General features: G+C 39.6%; 1 protein-coding gene across 2 annotated transcripts in view; it reads right to left on the bottom strand.

Moving 5' to 3' along the window:
* LOC126267086 (RNA polymerase II-associated protein 1) overlaps positions 1–26,377 on the bottom strand; it is a 182,477-nt gene that overhangs the window by 150,738 nt on the left and 5,362 nt on the right. For both annotated transcript variants that reach the window (XM_049971952.1, XM_049971953.1), the window contains exon 2: positions 18,195–18,293. In XM_049971952.1, the coding sequence (XP_049827909.1) occupies positions 18,195–18,293 (99 nt within the window). The remainder of the gene's footprint in view (positions 1–18,194; positions 18,294–26,377) is intronic.

The following is a 26,377-nucleotide window of genomic DNA, read 5'->3' as shown; positions in this document are numbered from 1 at the left end:
TATAAATAATACGTCAAATGAAAGAGCAACCGAAACATTTTTACCAAGAACCTTATAACTGTTCAATGTGAGTGTGAAGTACATGATTGGTTGAACTTCACTGTACCCAAGGGCTGGATAGGCCGCAAGGGGCCCAATGACAGGGCATGGCCTCTACGTTCACCCGACCCAACACCATGCGGTTTTTTCCTTTGGCGCTTTATCAAGGATTGTGCGTACGTGCCTCCGCTACCAGCAGACCTCCCTGAATTAAGAAACTGGATTGAAACAGCTGTTGCTACAATCACTGAAGACACACTTATCAACATTTGGGAAGAACTCAGCTATACACTTGATGTGTGCTGCGTGACAAATGGTGCTCACATTGAACATTTATAAGGTTCTTGGTAAAACTGAGTTTCTCTTTCATTTGACATATTATTTATAACTGTAAGTTTAATATAATAAATATTACAAAGTGTAAAAACCCCAATATTCATTTATAAACACACTGTATTTCAAACTGTGAATGCCAACACTCCAGGTTATCTGATTTTAATTACATAGTTTATATCCCACACTCATAAAAGCTTGCTATACCACTGTCACTGGGCTCTTTGGTCACAATCAGTACCAGTTATCAGTACCTTTATCAAATGCTCATATTTTTAAAATCACTCCAATTTGTTACAATTACAATTGTTGCAATGATTTCAACTTGCATCAATTGCATACAGTTTATATATTTTGATATGTGGTGGAACAAAGTATAGCAAGAATGGGCAAACCAGTTACTTTTCTAGCTGCACAGAGTTGTCATTAACTTTCATGTTAAGTCAATCTCCATCGGTAACCACAGGAGCACACGCTACACCTCTGGCAATCCTCTGAGCACAGATTTTGGTGTATAGATTACGAGAGGATTTGCTGTGATGGAAATTACTAATTATACAAAAGTGAGAGGATTGGCTTGGTGCTCCAAGTGGAGAAGAAAGAAGGAAAAACAAAGACTAGGGATGTTAAAACATGAGAAAGAAAGAAGGCAGGCCCCAAAGATTGATACTCACCCCACCCAAAGGATCACTTTCAAGGGAAGATTTACACCAGTGGGTTGGAGAATAAAAATGACTGCCAATTCTACAGAATGAACTCCATCAGCTTCTCCTCACCAGGCCTCAAAATGCGGTTTCTAACACCATACTGTCAACACTTAGCGGAGAGGGTAGTGACATGACACAGTAATCACCATTTGATCATTAAACTAAACTGTAGAATATCGGCAATAGGCAGCATATGTCTGCTGCCAGGCCAATGTTTCTACCAAGCAGAGATGCATACTCCCCCCCATAAGTGTGTCTCCTTCGACGACTGTGTATTCATTGAAGACAGGCACCACATGCCATGACACTATGCTGTGTACTAACAGTACATTTATCCACTGCTTGTTCCAGGTTTCGCAAGGGGCACCAACTATACTTCGAGGCAACATATGCACCAGGAAAATGGTGGCACTGCTACCAAAGACCAAACACCAACCACCCATCACATGGACAGAAACATACTCCTGCCTGCTGGGTACAGCCCCCAGCAGGCCAATTCAAGTTTGTGTTCCAGTTCAAGTGCAGTCTGTGTTCCAACACAGTGCAGCGCAATTGCCAAGACAAGCCAGCTTTGCTGCATTGTCACGCCTACACTACTCCACGCTGAGCAGACCCTCATTGGACGCTGCCCTACAGCCTTACAGGATGACACTTCTTGTGGATCTGTTATCATGCGAATAAACCTTGAGTTTGTTTTTTCATGGGATCATGAATGATCTTTCAGTTGCAGTTTTCGAGACAAGTCATTGTGAATCTGTGCAGTTAACAAAATGTCCTGTATTACAACTTGAGAATCATCTTTTAACACAGCTGGGTGTTAGTTTGTTTGCTGAACAAGCATTCTGTTTTTCTCACTGGTCGAGAGGTTTTCAAACAAATAGATTTTCCCTTATGTGTCACATTGTTTTGGTGGGGCAGAGCATTCCTGTTTTTTGGTGCTGTCACAGTCTTTATTCAGTAGTGTTAATCACATTCTGTGAATCTTCCAATGGTATCTGTGTGTCACACTGGCTGTCTTCCATTCATGTTTTGTTACAAAAAATATTTTTAAGCTGATGCTGTTGCTCTGTATTGTTTTCAGTAGTTAATTAGTGCCTTTTTTGTACTTCTGTGACAGTCAAGTCCTAAGACTGGCAGTGTATTTTGCCTACAGTTTTGAGTGACCTTTCACATTATCAAGTCTGTCCCATTGCCAGAAATGTCTTTATCTCACATCATTTGGTTACAGGAGCAGCAAATTCAGAAACTGCTACAGGGAATAATTCAGCTTACTTAGGTTTTGTCTAATGCAACCATGTCTCAGTGTGCTGCTCCCACATCTGTGCTGAATTTTCATGTGTTTGATGGTGGGAAACAAGACTGTTACCTATATCGTCAACCGTTGGAGTTGCGTTTTACAGCCTATGGCATCAAAGGTCCACAACAAACTGCTAATGTTCTCGCCAGTGCTGGTGCCCCAATTTTTTTACCTATGTTGCAAGTTTTTCCATGACTCGCACCCAGTGGACACTGACTACGAACTGCTAGTGGAATGGTACAATGTGCATTTTCATTTTGTCAGTCACCTTCAGCCAAGTAATACACACGGTATGTCCTTAGCTAATGTCAGTCTTTCTCACTGTACTTGAGTGAGATTGTCTCTGAACAGAGTACAGACAGAGCATCCAGGTTATGTGGGTGGGTGGCAAGCTGGCCCCACTTCAGTCAGTTTGTTTATATTGTTGTTGTCATGCCATGTGACACTCCTGGTCTTATTCTCAGAGGCCACTCTCCGCCCAGCCCTTGCCTGTGACGCCACTGAACACCGACTCTCTTGGCAGTGGTTGAGACGGTCCTTTTGATACCGACCCTGTCATGGCCAGCCCTCACAGTTTCACTCCTGTTGATGGCAACCCTGTTACAGCCAGACTTCCTGTCATTGCCAGGCATATCTGTGATTTTAAGAGCCCTGTCGTCATCTGCATTTCTTCGGTCCTGTCATGGACAGCACTAGTGTCCTCGCCAAGCCTGTCAGCAATGGCAACAGCCCTGTTGTCAGTTCATCTGTTGGCAGCCCTGTCCTCTGGCTGGTCCTCATGTTGTTGACCATTCTGTCAACACTGCTGCCAGCCACCTCGTCCATCCTGTTGCCGATGGCCTGCCCCAGCTGGTTTTGCTGTCATCGCCAAGTCTGTCTACGATGATGTCGGTCCTGTTGTTCATCTGTCTATCACCGTCTCTGTCCTGGCCAACTCTCATGCCGTCATCGGCCCTGTTCCTGCTGGCCCTCCTGCAGTCGTCTGACCTGTTGGGCTGACAACAGCTGTTTTGTCAGTTTGTTCGATGTCAGCCTAGCTATGGGTATTCTCTCGCAGCCACTGCTGCTGCCACCACCACCACCACCACCACCACCACCACCACCACCACCACCACCACCACCGCCGCCGCCGCAATCCTCGTGGCCTGCCCAGTCATTCCCGAGTATCATCATGGCCACTCTTGTTGTTACTGTTATTACTGCTGCTGGTGCTGGTGCTGGTGCCACCCATGCCACCAGTTTCATGACTCTCACTGGCGTCACTAATCCTGTGATGCTTTCTGCTAGGCCCTGGGTTATGCCTTCTTGGAAGTTTCACCGCAAGAGCCACTGACGTCCAGCCCTTGCCTGTCATGACCTGCGATGGACACCTGTTCCACTACATGTAAATGACATGCTTGTTAATTGGATCATTTTTCTGTTTTTAATTGATGGGTCAGTTCTGTATTTTTATGAAAATAGTGTTGAGCTATTTGACGTTGTTCTGCAATGTTTATGTACTTGTTACATTCTTGTGTACCAGATGTCACTGTCCTACACCCTTGCTCACTAGTCTTCTTTATTGTGTCTTGTACTCAGACGTTTCTGTCAAGTCAAGAAGTCTAGTTTTGCATCTTGCTTTTGGTTCTGTTCAATGCTTTGGACTTGGATGCCAGTTGTCTGTCATTTATTTGTAGTATTTCTGGAGATTGCTGCCAGTGGCGAAACAAGGTCATGGGAGATAGTCCGTCAACATGTGTCAGGATGTGTGGCGGAACAATGTCAACGGAGACAGGTCATCACTGATAGCTGCTGTCGCATGTTCACATGACTTGACTTAGTCCTGCACCTCCTCGTCAGGTTCCACCGCCTCATGTGGCTCCTGTGCCTTCAATGGATCTTGCGCCATCTCCTGTTTGAGTCCACTCACTGCAACTCTAAGTGCCTTCACAACAGGGTCATCCTGCCCAGCCATTCATGCCCCCTCTCATATGCTGCGCCATATGCAGCTTCGTCACAACGTAGTAGCCCTGGCCTGCCTCCTTCGAGATGGCTTCACCATCTCTTTCACAAGAGGGAAAGGGTGTTTTACATTAGCAGGAGGCTGCATATTTCAGTAGCCAGCCTGTCATTTCTAATGTGCAGAGTTGCCTACTCATCAGATACAAGCGTCTCTCTCCAGACAACTGTGTATACATACAAGACGGGCACCATATGTCACAACATTGTGCTGTAAAGAAACAGTATGTTTATACGGCATGTGTTCCAGTCTCAACCAGAGAGCGCCAGCTATGCTTCGGAGGAGCATGCACACCAGGAAACCAGTACCAGGAACACAGTCCGCACATCATGTGGATGGAAATATACTTCGCCTGCTGGTTACATAAGACCAGAAACTGCCCCCAGCAGTCCAGTATGAGTTGGGGTTCCAGTTCACATGCAGTCCAACTTCCAGTGTAATGCAGTGCAATCACCGAAACAAGCAAGTACGTTCCCTGTGCTTCACTTCGTCACTGTGCCTACGCTAATCCATGTTGCACGGTCCCTCACAGGACACTGCCTTGTAGCCATACAATAACATGCCAGTAAACTTTGTGTTTATTATTTCAATAAATCATGAATTATCTTTCAATTGCTCTTTTCAGGATAATTCATTGTGAATTTGGGCAGTTAATAAAGTGTTATGTATTGCAACTCGAGGGTCACTTATTAACATAGCAAGCAATCAATTATAAAGTGAAGGATAGAAAATAGGTAGTTAAATGAAACAATTAATGACCTAATTTAACCAAACCTCCCCTAAAAATGCTTATAAGCACAATCATGTAATTCCACATATCTATAAAACATACAAACTTTGCCCGTATAAAACATTTAACAAATAGGTTTCTTATTCATTGTAAAAAAAAATAAAAATAAAAAAAGCAAGCAAACAACACCCTACAAAACTGTGAAAGAAACGTTCCTCAGCTATGATCAAAAACCTGGTACCCTTTTGTTGTTGAACCCGACTTTTTCAGGAATGTTCCAGGATACAGAACAGCATGCAATGGTAATTTTGCTATATGGCTTAGCCATTTAATTACAGGAGTCACATGTTCAGAACAACTTGCAACTCTTTTATTCCTGTAAGCCTTTCAATTATGTACTGAACGTTCTTTGTACATTGTTATTTACAACTCTCAGACACTTGTCCTTGTTATTCAAAATCATGAAAATTATCTGGAAATTGGGCTACACATTCAGGTAAGTTTTTCTACCTTACAACTTTGGAGTAAGCCTCAATTTCAAGAGCAACCTTCCACTATAAAAATTGTCCAATATACCTCACATCACAGAAAGATAACTCCCCAATAACAATTTACTCTGAATATTGCTATTTATTTTAGCACCAGATATAGGCTGGATGTTAGCTAATCTCTTATATCTATATGAGGGCCTATAACCATCTCCCTGTGAAACATAAAAAGGGTGACGTTTAGCCGCATTAAAAATTCTCTTATGATGGTTTTTAACTTGTATGCTAAGCAGTGCTTGTTCGATTTATGAACTGTACTCTCTATTTTGGTTACCAATACATTTTGGCATCCTCTATTTATGGTAAACCAAAACAGCAACAACTAAAGCCTCCAATTGTAATGCTTTTTGAAAGTGTAGGAAGGTTGCAAAACAATTGTGAAAAAGTAGCTTCAGCTGGTGAGAAATTTGTTCTCAGCCAGCTGTTTTGTTTTAATAATTTGTACCAATTTGTACCATGTAGTCTCTGAGACAGTATTGACTCATATGTACATTCCAGTATCTGAAAATTACAATTGTGTTATTTTCTAGGTGGGACGCAGTTGGAATTTTATTTGTATACTTAGTTCATGCAAATCAGCTGTGACAAAGCATTCACACTGGTAACATATCTGTTTCAACAGTGAGCGCCCCCACCCCTCCCAATCTGTCTCCTTTTGTTGGGTAGCTTAACTGCGTGTACTAATGTAGTTATATTATTTCTTCCTTTATCAAAATTAAAATCTATATTATTTGTACACTTGGCAAATATTACCTTGTATGCTTGTTACTACCTTTGTTGTAATCCCCACACGACGAGTAATAGTTTTATAGCCTCTGCCTGTATTAATAAAAAGAAATTATCTTGATGTTTCAATCATTCATTTAAGACTTTTAAGTGGTCTTTGCAAATTAATGTTCTCTATTATAGTAAAAGGTATGCATAACTTAAGAGAAACTGTCTTGTCTACAATGTATTTTGCCAAACATTTATTTGTTTGGCTAATAATAAGAACACACATTTCTGTAGCATATCGATGTTCTACAGTGCCTTTTGTTTTCCATCAGACAGGTCTACAAGAAGTCTGCTTTGGGGTGCGGGTGGACCAGCTACTTTATACGGCCCTCACATCAGTTAAAGAATTTACTAGTTTTCCTCTTTCTATCTGAACTTGGCTGGCATGCTTGTACTAACACTGTAGGTTAAAATTCTGTGCTATTACTTTTTCATTATGTCCTTGCATGCTGTGTCAGGTTTGCTTTCTCAACTACTCATCGCCACACTGCTTTACGTTGTCCTTGTCTACTCTTTTTCCTTCCTCCCAAGTGAAAAACTTTAGCAGGTGTTCACCAATGAACATTTTACTTAATACTTCCATTGGGGGCAATGTTGTGGACAAGTGTGTTAATTCATTTAAAATAATTTGAAATTCTGGTATTAACAGAGCCCAGGTGGTATAATAATTTGTTTAGCATGACCTGCCAATCTCTTTCATCATCCTTTCCAAGCAGGTTGGACTGTGGGTGGTATTTTGAAATAGTGACATATCTTATATCCTCCCACACTAAACATTCTTCAAAGTCATTACTTACAAATTGAATATCCTCTTAAGAAATGGATGATGTTGGGAGTGTGATGGTGAGAGTGTTGGATGACTTTATTGGACATAGCTTCACAAATGTTGACCATCATTCTAAGAAAACCAGTCTACATGCAACTCCACATCCATCCTTTGGCAAAGGCCCATGAAAATCTCCAGCCATTAAATCATGTAATGTTTTAGATATAACTGGATACAACTTATATGCTACATGATTACAATCTTCACCTTTCTGGTTTAAGTTACACGTCTGCAAGAATCTCTTGGCAATGCGAAGTAAGTTTTTACAATAATAAAATTATTTAATCATATGTATAAGGCACTTCTGTACACCGATGTGCTCAAATCCCTTGTGTACAAAACAAATTTGGTCTGCCACAGCAGTCCACAGAATATATAATTCCAATACTGTAAATCATCCCTCAATCTCTGAAACACATCTTGATAACATTCTTGTAATTAAACTTTTGCTAGTTGAGCCAGTGTAGACAAAAAACTATTTACCATATGGGTACCCAACTTTATACGAATGATGTTCTAACCGTACGCTGCAGGATTTGCCATTATTAGTAGTTTTGGCATCATGACTTTCCATTAGGTGCTGGTAATAGTATGGCGATGTAAAGTTGAAACATAAGCCACAGTGTGGATTACAGTTGCACAGTTGCGACTTGTCCTTTTATACATTGCCTGCCAAATTCTGTCTGCTCTAAGAACAAATGTAACTGCTTTATGTTATGTATGACTTACCTTCAAACAAGAAGGCCATATATGATCTAGATTTCATGAACAGTGGTACCTGCCAGTATCCAGTTATTAGATTCACTGAACGGAAAAACTGAACTTGTTCAAATCATAATAGCAACGCCTCAGTAGTTACTGATAGATCTCTTTCAATTTCAGTAAGTCAATTTAGTCTCTCATCTAACACTAGACATAATCCACCTGTCGATTTTCTAATATTAATAATGGGTTATTATACATAGTAGTGCTACGTTCAATGATAGCATTTTTAATCATCTTGTCCATTTCTTCAGGGGCAGTTGCTAGCAGAGTCATAGGGGAGGGAAAAAAAAACTCCTCTGGTCTTACTTTAAACCTACAAATATAATCACCACTTACTGCTGAATTATCTGAAAAGACCTCTTTATACTTGAGTAACATTTCACATAATTTTTCTTTTTGTTCTTTTGATAACATACAGGATTTGTGTGATTTCATTAATATACTTTTAATTAACTCTTCCTCAATCACAGACTGGTCATCCACTGCTATTGCCTTCACTAATAAATGAATATGAGCTAGCTGCTGTAATTTGGGTTTAAAAGAGAATGCGCAGTTCCTAAATTACGGTTTATAAGATTTACTGTGTTCCCATGATACTGTTTTCATACTAAAATTCAAAGAAGCTTTACAGCTCAATAACCAATACAATCTAGGAATATGTCTAAATCTAAATTAGACATCACTAATAAAGTTTGATTTATTGCACAACTGTTAATTATTATTGGCAATCATGTTTCCTTCTCCCTTACTGCCTGTGATACCTGCTACTTACACGTCCTTTACAGGAAGTCAAGGACACATATCCTTACATTGTAGCATCAACATTAACTTGTGTCATTAGTTTCCAAATCTAACTGAATTTCTACTTCTGTTTCAAAAACTCTCCCAAGAACTACAGATTTAAGTACTTCTTTCTGCTCTAATAGTCCTTCTCCAACAACCATTCTCACATAAAAACTGGGTACGTTACTGCTACCAGCTTCTCAGTGTGTGGGCATATGCTTGTACTGCCACATCCTGAACCTTGGCTCCTGCTCCAGAATGATCACTGTTTACCACTGCCTGTACTGGAACTAGTCTAGTCTTTTGCTTGCTTCTGCATATCCTGATTGTTTACATTAGAAGGAAGAAACACTTGTGACTGATTCTTTCTCTGGTCATTTATGCTATTCGTATTTTGCTTTCTTACCTTACAGAGTTTACTTTCAATCATCCACAGAAATCAGGAAGGTCCCTTCCTGATTATCAAATGAATGATTTTTCCTAATCTCATTCTCATAAGATCTCTTCTTATTAAATTCCTGTTTCATTTTGGTAAGTTCCCCCAAAGTTTCTGAAATTCTCCTTCAGTTCGACTTATCTGTGCTGTGGATTGAAGTGCACTGATGAATGACTTGATTCTGTCCTGTACTTTTTATTATATTAAGTCACAAAAACTTTCTTCCAAAGTTGCAAGACTAGATATTGTAATAGCAGTCACATCAGACTCCTTCCTATGTTCTAAAACATCTAAAATGAAATGAGTATTCAAGATTTTCTTATGTACATCAGACAATTTCTGTTCAGCTAAGTCTATAACTTGTTTCAAATAGTTATTTGCTTCAACAAACTGTTTATTAATCTCATTGCAAACCAAATCACACAGATTGGAAATCTCAGCAATTAACTCATCTCTTAGAGTAGATAGTGTTGCTTGGAATTGTAACACTTTGTTATTAACTTCTAGTTTTTGCTGCTCGAGATTAGTGATTAAATCAGTTACTCCGATACCTAGCACAGTATTTAAATCAGTCTATACAGCTTTATTTGCACTTAGTTTACTGTTTTTATTCTCAATGAAAAGTGTAATCCATGAGGGTATATAGGTGTCCACACTTCTCATCACAATTGTTATCAGAAGATAAAGAACATTACTTATAACTAGTCTAGATCAACTATTACTATTACAGTACCAAACATCACTTAGAAACCTTAATAAATAGATTGTCAAATTGCCTGTAATGCCCACACAGTACACAACATAATTTCCACACAAAGAATGACTAAAATTACTATAGGCACAGCTCACTGAAATTCTTATGTAGGCCTCACTGTTTCGATGGCAACATGTAGCAATGACAATGTTCTAGGCGAACTTGTTACTGAAAGTGGGTACATGGATGTAATGTCCAATGCTGGACACGATGAGCCAGAGATGGAACACCAGTTGGCCCTCCAATGTATTTGTAAAGTACTGCGGATGACTTCACAACCCTCCGTGGCTTCTAACAACTGTCTTCCGACTCTTGGAATTTTAAAAGTTCTTCATTGCAAATGGGGTTAGTCAGTTTAGTAAAGACTCCCCAAATTATTAACTCTTCTTATTTTCTTCGACTGCAGTGCTAATATTACTTTAAACACTGCCACAAAGATGGTTGTTGATGTGGTTGACAGGACAACCACGATCTATTTCACAAAATTTTTTCAATGAAAATTTTAATTTCTTTTTATTATTTCTTGGCATTTCTCTCCTCAACACAGAAATGTCTCGTATCCTTTCAATAGGCCACCAAAATGGGATGTTACCTGACATACTGGATGGGTGCTCAGAGGAGGGATTTCGTATATTTATTCTGATACTGATGATGTAAATAAAATAAAAAGAAACTTCCACATGGGAAAACTATATTAAAAACAAAGATTCTAAGACTTACCAAGCTGGAAAGCGCCGGTAGATAGGCACAATGAATAAAACACACAAACAGAATTTCGAGCTTTCGCAACCGGCGGCTGCTTCGTCAGGAAAGAGGGAAGGAAAAGGAAAGATGAAAGGATGTGGGTTTTAAGGGAGAGGGTAAGGAGTCATTCCAATCCCGGGAGCGGAAAGACTTACCTTAGGGGGAAAAAAGGATAGGTATATACTCGCGCGCGCGCATGCACACACACACACACACACACACACACACACACACACACACACACACACACACACACACACATATATCCATCCATACATGCAGAGACACAAGCAGACATATTTCAATATGTGTGTGTGTGTGTGTGTGTGTGTGTGTGTGTGTGTGTGTGTGTGTGTGCGCGCGCGCGAGTATATACCTATCCTTTTTTCCCCCTAAGGTAAGTCTTTCCGCTCCCAGGATTGGAATGACTCCTTACCCTCTCCCTTAAAACCCACATCCTTTCATCTTTCCTTTTCCTTCCCTCTTTCCTGACGAAGCAGCCGCCGGTTGCGAAAGCTCGAAATTCTGTGTGTGTGTTTGTGTTTTATTCATTGTGCCTATCTACCGGCGCTTTCCAGCTTGGTAAGTCTTAATATATTCTGGTACTGATGTGTACTGAGTTGGAATTACTGATTTGCTTATCTGGAGTATATCTCCCCTCTCGATATCTTCTTCTTTCTAGGTACTTCATCTCCTGTGTAGTTTGGACTGTGCTGGAAAAGGAATTGTGCTCATCTATTTCCAATCCTCTGCTAAATAGCAGGAGTCACCCTCCGAAGACGTACATATATTCTTCCAGCTCATACAATCTCTCAACATTTCATACAATAATGGTTATGTCATAAAAAAAGAGAAGAGAGTCAGTCTGTTCTGAGGTCTGATAGAGACTTTACTCTGAACTGTCTATCAGTTTGTATTAATAGATGTAATAACCAAATAGTAGTAGCATAAAATAACTGATTGTCACTATGATTTGGTCATTACATCGATTAATACAAACTGACAGACAGTAAACTCTCTGTCATACTTCATAGAAAACTGACTCCCTTCTCTTTCTTTCAAGACATAGACTATTGTCATGGTGTGTGCTATTCCATGGACCACAGCATATCTCCAAGGTAGGAGAACTGCTGCATGGGGTAACTGGCAAACCAGCAGGTGCCACAGAGTGTAAGCAAACTGCCAGCATCATCCCATCTTGCAAGAATGTTGCATCCATCTACACTTGGTTACATGCACAGATAATACGAAATCTCCACACAACTTGTGTGTCATAACTTACTAAACCAACTAACAAAAATTAATGGCATGTTTGGTGATGATTATTTGTCAGTACTGTATAGATTGTATGAAACATCTCTTCATTGAAGTAGTATGATACACCTCACAATGTGATCACTTATTTAATACCACTACAAACTGTTATACCCAGGTATTTATATGAGTTGACTGATTGCAAGTGTGACTCACTGATATTGGAGTCACATGATGCTGCAATTTTTTTTCTTTTGTGAAATGCTCGATTTTATATTTTTAGCATTTAAAGCAAATTGCCAATCTCTGCACCACTTTAAAATTTTGTCAACATCCATCTGAATATCTGTGCAGGTTTTTTCACACAGTACTTCATTGTACATGTAGGTAAAAGCATTATCTGTGAAATGTCAAGGTTACATTGTCTTCAAAGTCTTTAATAAAAAGCATGAAGAGCAAGGGTTTTAGGATGTCTTGTGGAAAAACTGCAAGCTAAGTTTCACACGTTCATTGTTGCCAAAATCTACATTGGTTGGCACAGAGCAGGTAATTTTGTTCAAGATACCTCACTATGTTCAGCTCAGAATATGTTCTAAGATCCTAGAGAAAATGGAATACGACTTTCTGCTTTCTATTACGAGTAAAAGACTTCACCATGCAAGAGGGATATCATTAAAGCAATAACAATTTCATATGTTAAGTATTATTTTGTGATTAATTTTACTAATATCCAATATATAGATAAGACAATGACATATACATGTCCTTTTTTTAACATGTGCTGATGCACAAAATTTTCCTTGTGCTCTCCTTAAAAATGGTCAGATGGCAAAAACTACAACAGTTGATTTCATGAATAAATTGTTTCGACAAAGTAGCGATGATTTCTTTCACAAATATAAATCTGTGGATCACACAATCAAAAGCTATGGCTAGGTTAAAAAATATACAGAATATCAAGTAGATTTGTTCATACCTAACGAGTCCATTCTGGCAACTATAATGTGTGGAAACAAGAGAGAACATGGATAGGCCACAATATTTATCAGACGACATATACAAGTCTCTAAAATAGAGGTAAGTTCATGCTCATCAGAATGAAATAGTGAATTTACATGAATAAGACTGATAGACCTAAAAAAAAATTGTAATTGTTAGCTTGTGTAGATCTCCTAATGGTGATGTTAACTTATTTTTTGAGAAATTTGAACAGATGATGAGAAAAATCTTAAAACCCAAAACAAATGTAGCAATGTGTGGTGATTTCAACATTGACTTGCTAGACAGAGAGAAACTCAACACTAAAACATTCTTAAATCTACTCAGATAACTAAATCTATATTATACTAACAATAGCCCGACATTTGGAAATGCCTGTTTGGACAATATTATAGTTAATTTTTCAAGAGAACTATATAGTGTAAGTATTGCAGATGAATGTTTTGCAGATCATGATCTTCTACTCATAACATACCAGTATACACAGTCAGATAAGAATTATAAGGTTGCAAATGAGAAGCCTAGTATGACATAGGTTACAGGTCAGAAAGAGGAATTTGTTAAGTAACAACATTATGAGGAGGAAAGTTGCTACTCACCATATAGCGAAAATGCTGAGTCACAGATGGACACAACAAAAAGATTTTCACACTTCAAGCTTTCAGCCAATGGCCTTTGTCAACATTAGACACATATACACACACACACACACACACACTCACTCAAATGCAACGCACACGCACGCACGCACACACACACACACACACACACACACACACACACACACCTGCAGTCTCAGGCAACTGAGTGTGGTTTCAGTTGCCTGAGACTGCAGTCGTGTGTGTGTGAATTGTGTTTGCATGAGTGTGTGATTGTATATGTATGTCTACTGTTGACAAAGGCCACTGGTCGAGCTTTAAGTGCGAAAATCTTTTTGTTGTGCCCATTTGCAACTCAGCATCTCCACTATATGGTGAGTAGCACCTTTCCTTCTCATAATATTGTTACATTGCATCCTGGTTTTTCCATTGCAATATGTAAAGTTATTCACAGACTCCCTCAGACAGGTAAACTGGGACTTTATTTATGAATATGACACAGATCAATCAACTGTTGAAACTCTATTTAATAATTTCCTTGAGACATATACTGACTTATGGTACTCTTGTTCACCAATGAAAACAAACAGTACTAAACCAAAAAGAAAGGTAAAAAGCTTAAATGGTACACTGATGACCTTGCTAGTGCCCGGGAAAAAAAGCTTTTGCTGTACAAAACATATAGAAACAATGGCAAGTATGGGACAGAACAAAACGATACTTATTATAAAGACTACCTGAAATGTAAAAAACATTACAAAGCCAACCTTAAACTTGTCAAACAAGCTGCCGACATAAATGACCTACCACTTGCTATTGATGTTCATTCAGTCTTATTTGCTGATGATACATCAGTTCTAATTGAAAATGAGGTATCTGAAAATATTCCAGAAAAAGCATAAAATACTTAAGAAAACTTGCATCTTGGTTCCATCTAAACGAACAAAAACTAAAGCTAACTAATACCAAAATGATGCAATTTGAAGCTAAATCAGTAGAAAGGGCTGAAATAAAGATAACTTACAATGATCAGGATATTACAGAAGCAAACCACGAGACGTTTTTAGACCTAAATCTTGATAAAAATTTAAACTGGAAGGTACACATAGATAAAAGGGGTGTTTTTAAAAAAAAAAAAAAAAACACGGGAATCCTGTTGACCACTGTTAAAAAATTTAAAAATACTATCTGTTCTCTCACTTTACATATATGAGGTGGTGGTGTTCTTATATAAAAAATCAACATACACTAGACACTTTCCGTTTTGACCACAACTACAGCACTCGACACAGAGATAATTTCAAACTTCCAACACATCGTTAAAAACTTTATGCCCAAACGCCAGAGTATATGGGGTACAAATTTTCAATAAAATAAAAGACAGTTATATATTTAAGATGAAGCTTGGTTCACTGAAAAGATTGCTCTTTACTCTTCTAGTGGAAAATTGTTGTTATTCTGTCGAAGAATTCATTGAGGACAGCTTCACAGTCTGAACACAGGGATTTCATTATATGTATGTAATTCTGTGTGTGTGTTTGTGTGTTTTGTTCATGTGCCTGTCTGCCGGCGCTTTCCCGCTTGGTAAGTCTTGGAATCTTTATTTTTAATATATTTTTCCCATGTGGAAGTTTCTTTCTGTTTTATTTACATTTTATATACTTGTGTAGCTGTAACTTAGAAATGTAAAATATAATGTAAACTTTTGTATTTCTCTTAAAAAAGAGAAAAAAGTTTCTTTTGTGAACCTTGCCATGTCTCCTGTACATCAAATCAAATGATTTGAAAATGTTATGAAATAAGATGAATAAATCACATAATTTTAATCATAACCCCATGCTCTGGCCTGTGGACAAAATTACCACTATGCCACAAAAGTCACCAGTCTGTAGATAGTTTGTGCTAGCCAGGCAAAGGGAGGGTAGGTTGCTAGTTAGGCCCCAAAACAAATTGTCAACAGTGTTTTGCACTGTGTCCTTTAACATTTGTAGGCAATTATAGTGTCGCTAATAATCCAAAGTTCAGCATCAACAATTTTACGTGTCCTTAATAAGTATTAACTTACATAAAAATCAACACTGCAATCTCTAGAAACAATGGTTTTCTAGTCAAGTCTTCTTAATATTATAAACATTTCCTCTGCCTGCTTTTTGAAGCTGGTGGCCTATAAACATTCAGTGTAACCAGCATGTGTGTTTCCTGATCCATTAGTAAATGTGTAAATATAATAATATTTTTACAAGCTAAAATCTAAAACATAGCCTACATTGGATTATGTCACTGCTACATAATTGATCACTGTAACATATTATTGACTAGATACTGGTATGCTAATCTTTCTATAATCATAAATGCACTAAACCTTCACAACTACAAAACTGTAAATAGCAGTGTCTAAACTATTAACTTAGCTAATATGGACAGTATTGCAATGACATGGTGTACATTCCAGTACAACAATCATCACATTCAACTGACATCAATCATTCATCTGCAAGTGAGCAGCTTTCTTTCATTTTAATTTTGGTTTTTGAATTTCCATGTATTATATCAGTGTATATTACAAGTTTATCTTTGGATCATGTGTGTGATCACATCTGATTCCCAAGTGTTTTGATTAATGTAGGAGGTCTGTTCATAAACTATTGAACTTTCTTCTTTCCCATGTAAACCAACGAAGCTCAGGAGACTTTCCTCACTGGAGATGTAGTGGGGGATATTCACATGCACTCATAAATTTCTTCCTACAAGTAGAAAGCATCAGTTGCATCCAGTTGGCCTATGAGTGAGGACGAGTAGTGGGCATTCACTAGATTTCAACAAGTTGTACAGTAGCACAAAAATTTGATCAGTGATGCTGAACCAAATTTTGCCAAAAGCTTGGAGATACCGAAGTGGAAACCATTTGCAACATCAATGGGCTATCTGGCACAATGCCATGAGCAAATCACAGATAAAGGAGCAGTATGATGTCCTCAAAGATGGTCGCAGATGAGTAGACAGCAAAATGCACACAGGCAGACCCTCAACAACCCAAAATGACAATGACATCAAGCAAGTACAAACTTTGGTCATGGAAGACTGTCATATCACAGTGTGAGAATTTGCAAATGAAACTGGGGTAAGCACTTTATCAGTACATTCAATTTTGACCAACAATTTGTGTATGAGCAGTGTTTCCAAATTAATAATAATGCACCCTCTGTTTGGTACATCAGATCCAGATTTTCCTCACCAGATGCAGCATTCCTATTGTTAGTCAGGCCCTATGTGACTTTTGGTTATTTCCCACGTTGAAAATAGCTTTGAAAGGAACGCAGTTTTAGTCAAGAGAAGGCACCTTGACGAATGGAATAGCCTGTCTGATCACCATTCCAAAAGGTACAGTCTAGAAAGGGTTCCAACAATGGTGGGATTAGTATGGATGTGTACGCATTAGCAAGGAGATTACTTTGAAGGGATTATGGTTTTGTGCCTCCAAATCAATGAACATATTTGTGGCAACCAATGGTTCAATACTGTTTGAATACACCTTGTATGTCAAATTATAGCTCAGGTATCTTTTAGTGAACGTACTAAGTCTGAAGTTCAGGACCCATATATATATTTACCAAGCGGGAAAGCGCCGGTAGACAGGCACAATAAAATAACACACAAACACACACACAAAATTTCGAGCTTTGGCAACCGGCGGCTGCTTCGTCAGGAAAGAGGGAAGGAAAAGGAAAGATGAAAGGGTTTTAAGGGAGAGGGTAAGGAGTCATTCCAATCCCGGGAGCGGAAAGACTTACCTTAGTACGAGTATATACCTACCCTTTTTTCCCCCTAAGGTAAGTCTTTCTGCTCCCAGGATTGGAATGACTCCTTACCCTCTCCCTTAAAACCCACATCCTTTCATCTTTCCTTCTCCTTCCCTCTTTCCTGACGAAGTAACTGCCGGTTGCGAAAGCTCGAAATTTTGTGTATGTGTTTGTGTGTTATTTTATTGTGCCTGTCTACCGGCACTTTCTCGCTTGGTAAGTCTTGGAATATATATATAAAGAAACTTCCACATGGGAAAAATATATTAAAAACAAAGATTCCAAGACTTACCAAGCGGGAAAGTTCCGGCAGACAGGCACAATGAATAAAACACACAAACACACACACAGAATTACTAGCTTTCGCAACCGATGGTTGCTTCTTCAGGAACGAGAGGGAAAGACGAAAGGATGTGGGTTTAATGGAGAGGGCAAGGAGTCATTCCAATCCCGTGAGCGGAAAGACTTCCCTTAGGGGGGAAAAAAAGGACAGGTGTACACTCGCACACGCACACACAAACACAAACACAAACACAAACACAAACACAAACACAACACACACACACACACACACACACACACACACACACACACACACACACACAAGCAGACATATTTCAATATGTCTGCTTGTGCCTGTGTATGTGCGGATGGATGTGTGTGTGTGTGTGTGTGTGTGTGTGTGTGTGTGTGTGTGTGTGTGTGTGTGTGTGTGTGTGGAGAGGCCAGGAACAAGGTAATGAACAGTAACAAGTGTAAAGATCAGTTACTTCACTAGAAACAAGTACACATGCAGTGAAAACATACCAGAGCTCACAGTGGAACCTGTGGTATTTCCAGTTTTTCTTGACAATGCATATTTTGATCGATTTTTCTTAAATGAGTCACTTTGGCTGCCACTTCCATCTGAAAAGAACAGTATGATGATATAAAAAAGAAAGCAATTATTGCAAGCCAAATCAAGGACTTAATTATGTCATTTTTACTATTTGAACAATATCTGGAGTGAGTGATCTTTTGACACGAAAACTATTCTACTTTGCTTATTTTCATTCACTTATGTCGTATGGAGTAACTCTTCCCACTCTAAAAGGATATTTTTGACTCAGAAATGGAGGTTTCGGGCAATAAGTGATTCGGACATATCATTTAAATAAATAAGAAACACGAGTGGCCCCAACACTGATCCCTAGGTCATCCCCCACTTGACTGTACCCCACTCAGACCCCACATCACAGCCATTCTCAACATTGTGAATAATTACCTTTTGCTGTCTGTTGCTACAGTAAGAGGTGAAACAATTGTGAGCTACTCCTTGTACTCTGTAATGGTCCATCTTCTGGAACAATATTTTGTGATCAACACAATCAAACATCTTAGTTAAAGCAAAAAATATGCCTATCATTTGAAGCCTTTTGTTTAACCAATTCAGTACCTCACAGAGAAAAGAGAATATAGCATTTTCAGTTGTTAAATGACTTCTAAACCCGAACTGTACATTTGCTAATCGTGTGATTTAAAATGAACACCTACCCTTACATACACACCCTTTTCAATAACTCCAGGAAATGCTGATGGCATAGAAACAGGTCTAAAATTGTCTACATTATCAATTTCTCCCTTTTTATAAAGCGGCTTTACTACTGAGTATTTTAATCATTCAGGAAACTGACCATTCCTAAAGGAAACATTACAAATATGTCTAAATACAGGGCTAACATGTGCAGCACAGAACTTTCGTATTCTGCTACGCACTCCATCATATCCATGAGAGTCCTTAGCTTCAGTGATTTAATTACTGGCCCAATCTCCCCCTTGTCTGTATCACAGAGGAGTATTTCAGACATCAATCTCGGAAAGGCATTTGCCAAGAAAGTCGTATGATTTCCTGTAGAAACTAAATTTTTATTTAATTCACCAGCAATGCTCACAAAAGATTGTTAAATACTGTACATATATCTGATTTATCAGTAATAGAAATATTCTTCTTACGAACTAACTTTATATTATTGACCTTGGATGCTGATCAGATACGTCCTTCACAACTGACCATATGGTTTTAATTTTATCCTGCGAATTAGCTATTCTATTTGCATACCACATACTCTTTGCCCTCCTAATAACATTTTAAGCACCTTACAATACTGTTTGTAATGAGCTACTGTAGCCTGATTGTGACTACTTCTAACATTTTGATATAATTCCCACTTTTGTCTACGTGACATCCTTATCCCACCAGTCAGCCATCCAGGCTGCCTATTACTGCTAGTATTCTGTTTAGAACATTCCAATGGAAAGCAACTCTCAAAGAGCATGAGAAATGTGTTAAGGAAAGCATTATATTTATCATCTATGATATTGGCACTATAAACATCCTGCCACTCTTGTTCCTTGACAATGTTTAAAAAATTCTCTATTGCTGTTGGATTAACTTTCCTACATAGTTTGTAATAAAATATGACATTGGTTTGAGTGCAAAAGCCTTTTAGTGTTAAAATTAGTGCATCACTGTCTGAAAGGCCATTCACACTTTTACTAACTGAATGCCCACCTAGTAATGAAGAATGAATAAAAATATTGTCTATGGCTGTGCTACTGTTCCCCTGCACCCCAGTTGGGAAAAACACAATCTGCGTCAGATCATATGGATTTAGGAGATCTACCAAATACTTTTTCTTGCACCATCATATACAAAATTTACATTGACGTCACCACATATAACTAATTTATGGTACTTCCCACAAAGTGGATCAAGAACCCTCTCTAACTTGAGCAGAAATGCTCTGAAGTTGGAGTTAGGGGACCTATAAACAACAACAATTAGAAGTTTAGTTTCACTAAATTCAACTGCCCCTGCACAACATTCAAATATCCTTTCTGTGCAGTGCCATGATACATCTACGGACTCAAATGGAATACTGTTTTTTATGTATATAGCCATTCCCCCACTCCACAAGGAACTCCTTGAAAAACAGCAAGCTACTCTGTATCCTCGTAAAGGAAGCCTCTGAATTTTCAAATTATTTAAGTGGTGCTCTGATATACCAATAACTTCAGAGTGAACATTTACAAGCAGTTCACTAACTGTGTCTCTAGTACCTCTTATATTTTGATGAAATATGCTAATTCCTTCTCTGCTTGAAAACATGACAGCCTCTGAGTGTGAGCCCTTAGTTAGAAGAACTTCCTTTAAGCAGGTATACCTATCAGCTGACTTCAATCTAAGAAAGGTGCAGCTCTAACACAAACTACTACAGGAATTTTTCCATGAGTGATCCCACCAACACCCACTACACTGTCACCTATAAGCTTTGCCAGCCTCCCTTTCCCATACCTATTGAGGTGCAGGCCATGCCTAGAGAAACCCGATCTACTGATAGACCCAACTGGTACCATTGAAATGTGTTCCATGCACTCTGCCATCAGCGCCCTCTCCAGCCCATGTTAACATGCCTAACAGCTGCATTAAGATGAGGCCGATCATGACGCTGAAACAGTTGCACAAAATGCACATTAGTGCCACCAGTTTGAGTAGCTATCTATAAAAGGCACAATCTACATCATATTCTCCATCCCTATCAAGACTATTTCCTTATCCACCCACTATCACTACCTGATCCTCCTTTGTAAAATCCCTACATAACTCTCCTATGCTGTTAGTCACTTGAGCCTACCCTGCACTAGGCTTCACAATGCTGGTGACCTGGTACTCACTCCCCAACACTTACTGCAACTGCTGGCCTACACGTCTACCGTGGAAACTACCTAGCAGCAGAACCTTATGCTTTCTGTTGGACTATACAACTGACCAAGGACTCCTAATTGATGAGGACTGCTACATGTTCCCTACATCTACAGCTACAAGAGGCTCATCTCCACTCAACTCTGACAGTTGGTCAAATCTACTGCATGTACACAAAGTATAACTTTCTGAATATTTCCTCCTCCTAGCTGCCTTCTTGCCAGTTAATACTTGGCAGAAATCAAACCTGCATTTGGATCAGACTTCCTTAACTCTTGTGCAGAAAGGTGTGCAGTATATTGCTGCATCCATCTTCAATAAGCTACCACTCAAATTAAAAAATCTCAGCAGTAATCCATGTGTTTTCAAATTGAAACTGAAGAGTTTCCTCATGGGTTACTCCTGTTCTGTCAAGGAGTTCCTTGAAAAATTAAGCTGATTCTTGTTGTATTGTTGATTGTGTTTACTTAAACTTATGGATTGACTTTTTTTGGATTTATAAAGATTTTATTTTTATCTGTTATTACTTTTATGATGTAATGTCATGTACCGACATGTTCCATGGCCTTGGAGATTTGCTCCTCAATTTGGTCCTAAAGAACTTGAAGTGTAAATAAATAAATTACAGTTTAATGTTACTTCAACAATAATATCATCAGAGATGGAGCGCAGATTGTATAACAGTCAAAGTAGGAAATTAGTCATGGCCCTTTTAAGTGATTATGACCTGGTTTTTAGGTATTCTTCATAAATGTTACCCAGTGTTCTATAAATTAATGTATGACAGAAATAAAGCACAGACTGTACAACAATGAAAGTATGACATTACTCAAGACCTCTTCTATGTGATCTGGACAAACCACAGAAAACCTTGTGATCTGATTTTTGGGTGTCCTTCATAAATATTAGTCATTGTTCAATAAATTACCATATGAGGCATCACCACCACAATACCCATCAATGCTGATTTCATTAAAGAATGCTAGCTTGGCTAGCTAAAATTTGGAGTAAGGGTAGTGGCTGTTGGATTTTAAAGTCTCACTTAAGGATCTGTCTGAAGTTGTTCAGGGGTATCGCTGGATGTCTGTATCATGAAGACTACATGAGAATTTGAAATGTGCTCCTCTGGAATAACAGCCCAGAGTTATTATTAATGAGCCACCTAACTTGGTTCCATTAGTTGTGATCCCTACATCTATCTTCATTTATATGTATAATTTGTGATCTTTCTGTTCAGAAGCAGAATTAGTTTCTCGGTCTTTCTACGTTCTTCTAAATATCTCATTTCTGCCTACAGCTGTGTAAGAAGAACTTGTGTTCTTCAGTCAATTTTTGTTGGCGTCACAATAACGGTCTTTTATTCTGAGATCTAGCAGTAAAACAAGTCAATTATAAACAGCAAGTAGTTGAACAATTATAAGAAGGTGCTACACATCAGACTGAACACCTGGAATTCTACACAACACTACATAAAAAAAACTGGAGCTACATTTCCATATGAGCTACCTCTGTAATTAGTGATGTTATTTTTGCTATAGAAACCACAATACTGACATAAAAATAACATTTGTCACACTGTAAACATTCACAGTTTAATGAATTAATTTTATCAAATATATTCTAAGGCTTAATATAAGCATACATAACAAAAAATTAGTCATCCTCCAGGAGACGTCATGCTAATGCTGTTTAGCACTGCCTCTAGCCCAGACAATGTCTACAGTTTGGCAAGAAAGATAGTGTACAAGTTTCATCAGGTATGCCGTATTCAGCTGGTGGCACAAACTGATTACTAGATCCCACAGAGCTACCGAATTGTGCAGATGTTGACTGTTATGTATCATTCGCTGTTCCAAACAGTCCCAGAACTTTCCATTTAATATGCAAAGCCAGGTGGGTGTAATTCAGGACAGAGGAGATTCCGTATGTTCCAGGTGTGCTTTCCATACTATGACTTGGGCCCACCCATTCAAATTACCATGAATTTGAACCAGGATGCTCATTTCAACATTCTTTGTGACCAAGTGTTCCCCTTTCTTCTACATCTTCTTGGTGAGTATGTTGTGAATGGTCCCCTCTTCCAGGATAACAACAGCCTCATTCACAGTGAGCAACTTTTTAAAATAGGTCAACCCTCCACCCCCACAACCCCATACCCCACCTACTCTCTGCTTCATACCTGGTGAATTGTAGGAAGTATCACCTATTTTACTTAGATTAACTGAAGACAGGGATTCCAATTATGTGTTGTAACTGGCTAATTATTTTGCGCTTACAAATTAATGTTAGACATGCTGCAAGTGCCCTGTTAGTTACAAAACTATTCAATTTAACTATAAACCAAGTGAACATTGTTAATCATGACTCATTGGTACACACTGCACCTTCTAGTCAGATACTCTCCAGTTTTTGTGTTAAAGACATGCACCTTTATTTGCCACTACAAGCAGCTTCCAAAAGAATATCTCATTACATTATGAAAAGGATAGTTGATACTCACCAAATAGTGGGGATGCTCAGTCACAGATAAGCAAAACAAAAAGACTGTCACAAAATAAGCTTTTGATCAACAAGGCCTTTGTCAAAAAACACACACACACACACACACACACACACACACACACACACACACAAAGCACAACTCACTCACAGATGCAGCACTGTAATTGCAGCTTAGCTTGTAGATCACATGACTGTTTTCACAGGTAGGTCTGCCTTTGATGGGATGGGTGATGTATGTGACTGGACTAGAGTAGGTGATGGTGGAAGGCCGTATGGGACAGATCTTGCAGCTAGGTCTATTACAGGGATATGAGCCATGAAGCAAGGGCTTGGGGGCATGGGTCGTGTAGGACTGGATGAGGATATTGTGCAGGTTCAGCGGACGGTGGAATACCACTATGTGGGAAGGGGCGGAGCGGGGGCAAGGAGAATGGAAAGGATAGTGGGCAGGACACTTTTCATTTCAGGGCACGATGAGAGGTAGTTGAAACTCAAGCATAGAATGTAATTCAACTGCTCCAGTCCTGAGTGGTACCGAGTTACGAAAGGAATGCTCTTCTGTGGCCAGACGGTGGAACCTTGGGAGGTGATGGGTGACGAAAGGTAAGTCATGGGGCACTCGTTTTTATACAAGGTTGGAAGGGTAATTACGTTCTTGAAGGCCACAGTGAGACCCTTGGTATATTTTGAGAGGGACTGCAGATGTGACAGGCTGTATGAAGGGACTTCTTGGTGTGGAACAGGTGGCAGCTGTTGAAGTGGATGTATTGCTGGTCATTGGTGGGTTTGATATGGGCAGAGGTACTGATGTAGCCACCTCTGAGGTGCACGTCAACATCCAGGAAGGCAGCTTGTTGGGTTGAGTAGGACGAGGTGAAGCAAATGGGGAAAATGATGTTGAGGTTCAGGAGGAATGTGGATAGGGTGTCCTCACCCTCGATCCAGATCATGAATATGCCATCAATGAATCTGAACCAGGTGAGTGGTTTGGGATTCTGGAGGTTTAGGAAGGATTCCTCTAGATCGCCGTGAATATGTTGGAATAGGATGGTGGCATGCAGGTTCCCATAGGCATATCCTGGGTTGTTTGTAAGTAATACCTTCAAAGGTGAAGTAACTGTGGGTGATGACATAGTTGGTCACAGATATTGGGAAGGAGGTTGTTGATTTTGCATCCACTGGACATTGGGAAAGGTAGGCCACGGACATTAGGGATGTTAGCGTAAAGGGAGGTGGTATCAAAAGTGATGAGCAGGGCACCATGTGATAAAGCAACAGGAACTATGGAGAGTCTGTGCAGGAAATCCTTGGTATCTTTTATATAGGAGGGTAGCTTTCAGGTAATAGGTCAAAGCTGTTTGTCTATGAGAGCTGAGATTCTTTCGGGGGGGGGGGGGGGGGGGGGCACATAAATGGCCACAATGGGGTGTCGTAGGTGGTTAGTTTTATGGACTTTAGGAAGCATGTAGACAGTAGAAGTGTGCGGAGTGGTAGGGGTGAGGAGAGAGATGGACTCTGGTAAGAGGTTCTGGAATGGGCCTAAGGATTTGAGGTGAGACTGGAGATCCTGCTGGATTTCAGTAATGGGGTCACTGTGGCAGGGTTTGTAGGTGTACATATCTGACAGCTGGCAGAGTCCTTCTGCCAAGAACTCCTTGCAGTTCAAAACAACAATGGTGAAGCCGTTGTCAGCAGGTAGGATTATATGGCTGATATCAGTTTTTAGGTGGTTGGCTGCGGTGCTTTCTGTGGGTGTAACAGTAGTTTGCATGTTGAGTGATTTGGAGAATGATGGTAAGGCAATGTTTGAGGTTAAGAAATTCTAGAAAGTTAACAGGGCTAATTTTGGGGCAGTGGGATGAATCACGGTTGGATGGTGGAGTGAGTCAGGCAGGGTTCAGCATTGATAGGGTTGGTGGAGTAAAAATGTTTCCACTGTAGGAACCGGGAGAAGGAGAGAAGGTCTTTAGGAAGTCCTGCATGACTGAAATTGGCAGTGGGGCAAAAGGTGAGGCCGTTGGAAAGTGCTGATATTTCTGCGGGGCTTAGGCTTTCGGAGGAAAGGTTCATGACTGTGTTTCGAGTCTCTTTAGGTTCTAGATTATGTGTGGTGGTGGAAGAGAGTTTTGGAGGGTGCAGTAAATGTAGTAGGTCTGCGAGACAGGGTTTGTCAGCTGTCAGGGGATGTGAAGAAGGTTTGGAGGTTGTTGTAAAGGCAGTGGACAGTGGTAGTCCAAGACGAGAGTAGGAAGTCAGCAAGGTGGAGAATTTTTGGAGGTGGCATTGTGAATATTGCTCTAGTTCCTGGAGGGCAAGAATTCAGTGTGTGTTGTGGGTTCCAGGAATTTGGGATTGCGTAGAAGAATGGAGAGAAGGTACTGCGAGGAGGTTTGGGCTTTATTGTCATGATTTTGCAGGGCATTTTCATGAGGACTAAGGATTGGCACAATCTTAACAGGTGAAGGTCATTGTGGAAGGGAGGGTGACAGCCGGAGACAGGTAATTTGGTGGTAAGGCCATTTGGGGGGATTTCAAGGACCAAGCAAAAATGCAGGAATAGTATGTGGGACTGGGTTCTAGCTAGGGGTAAGGAAATTTTTCTGAATTGACGCAAATGGTAGAAGCAAGGCTCCACGGTGGTGGAAAAAAATGTGAAAAAATATGTAAATAACCACCTCATCCCTGTACGCTCCCTAGCAGCACTTTACCGCCCCCACCCCAACCTTGCTATCAATTCCTCTCCCTT

Source organism: Schistocerca gregaria, chromosome 4 (assembly GCF_023897955.1).
Source record: "Schistocerca gregaria isolate iqSchGreg1 chromosome 4, iqSchGreg1.2, whole genome shotgun sequence".
Lineage (NCBI taxonomy): Eukaryota > Metazoa > Arthropoda > Insecta > Orthoptera > Acrididae > Schistocerca > Schistocerca gregaria.
This window is presented reverse-complemented; position numbering and strand designations above follow the sequence as displayed.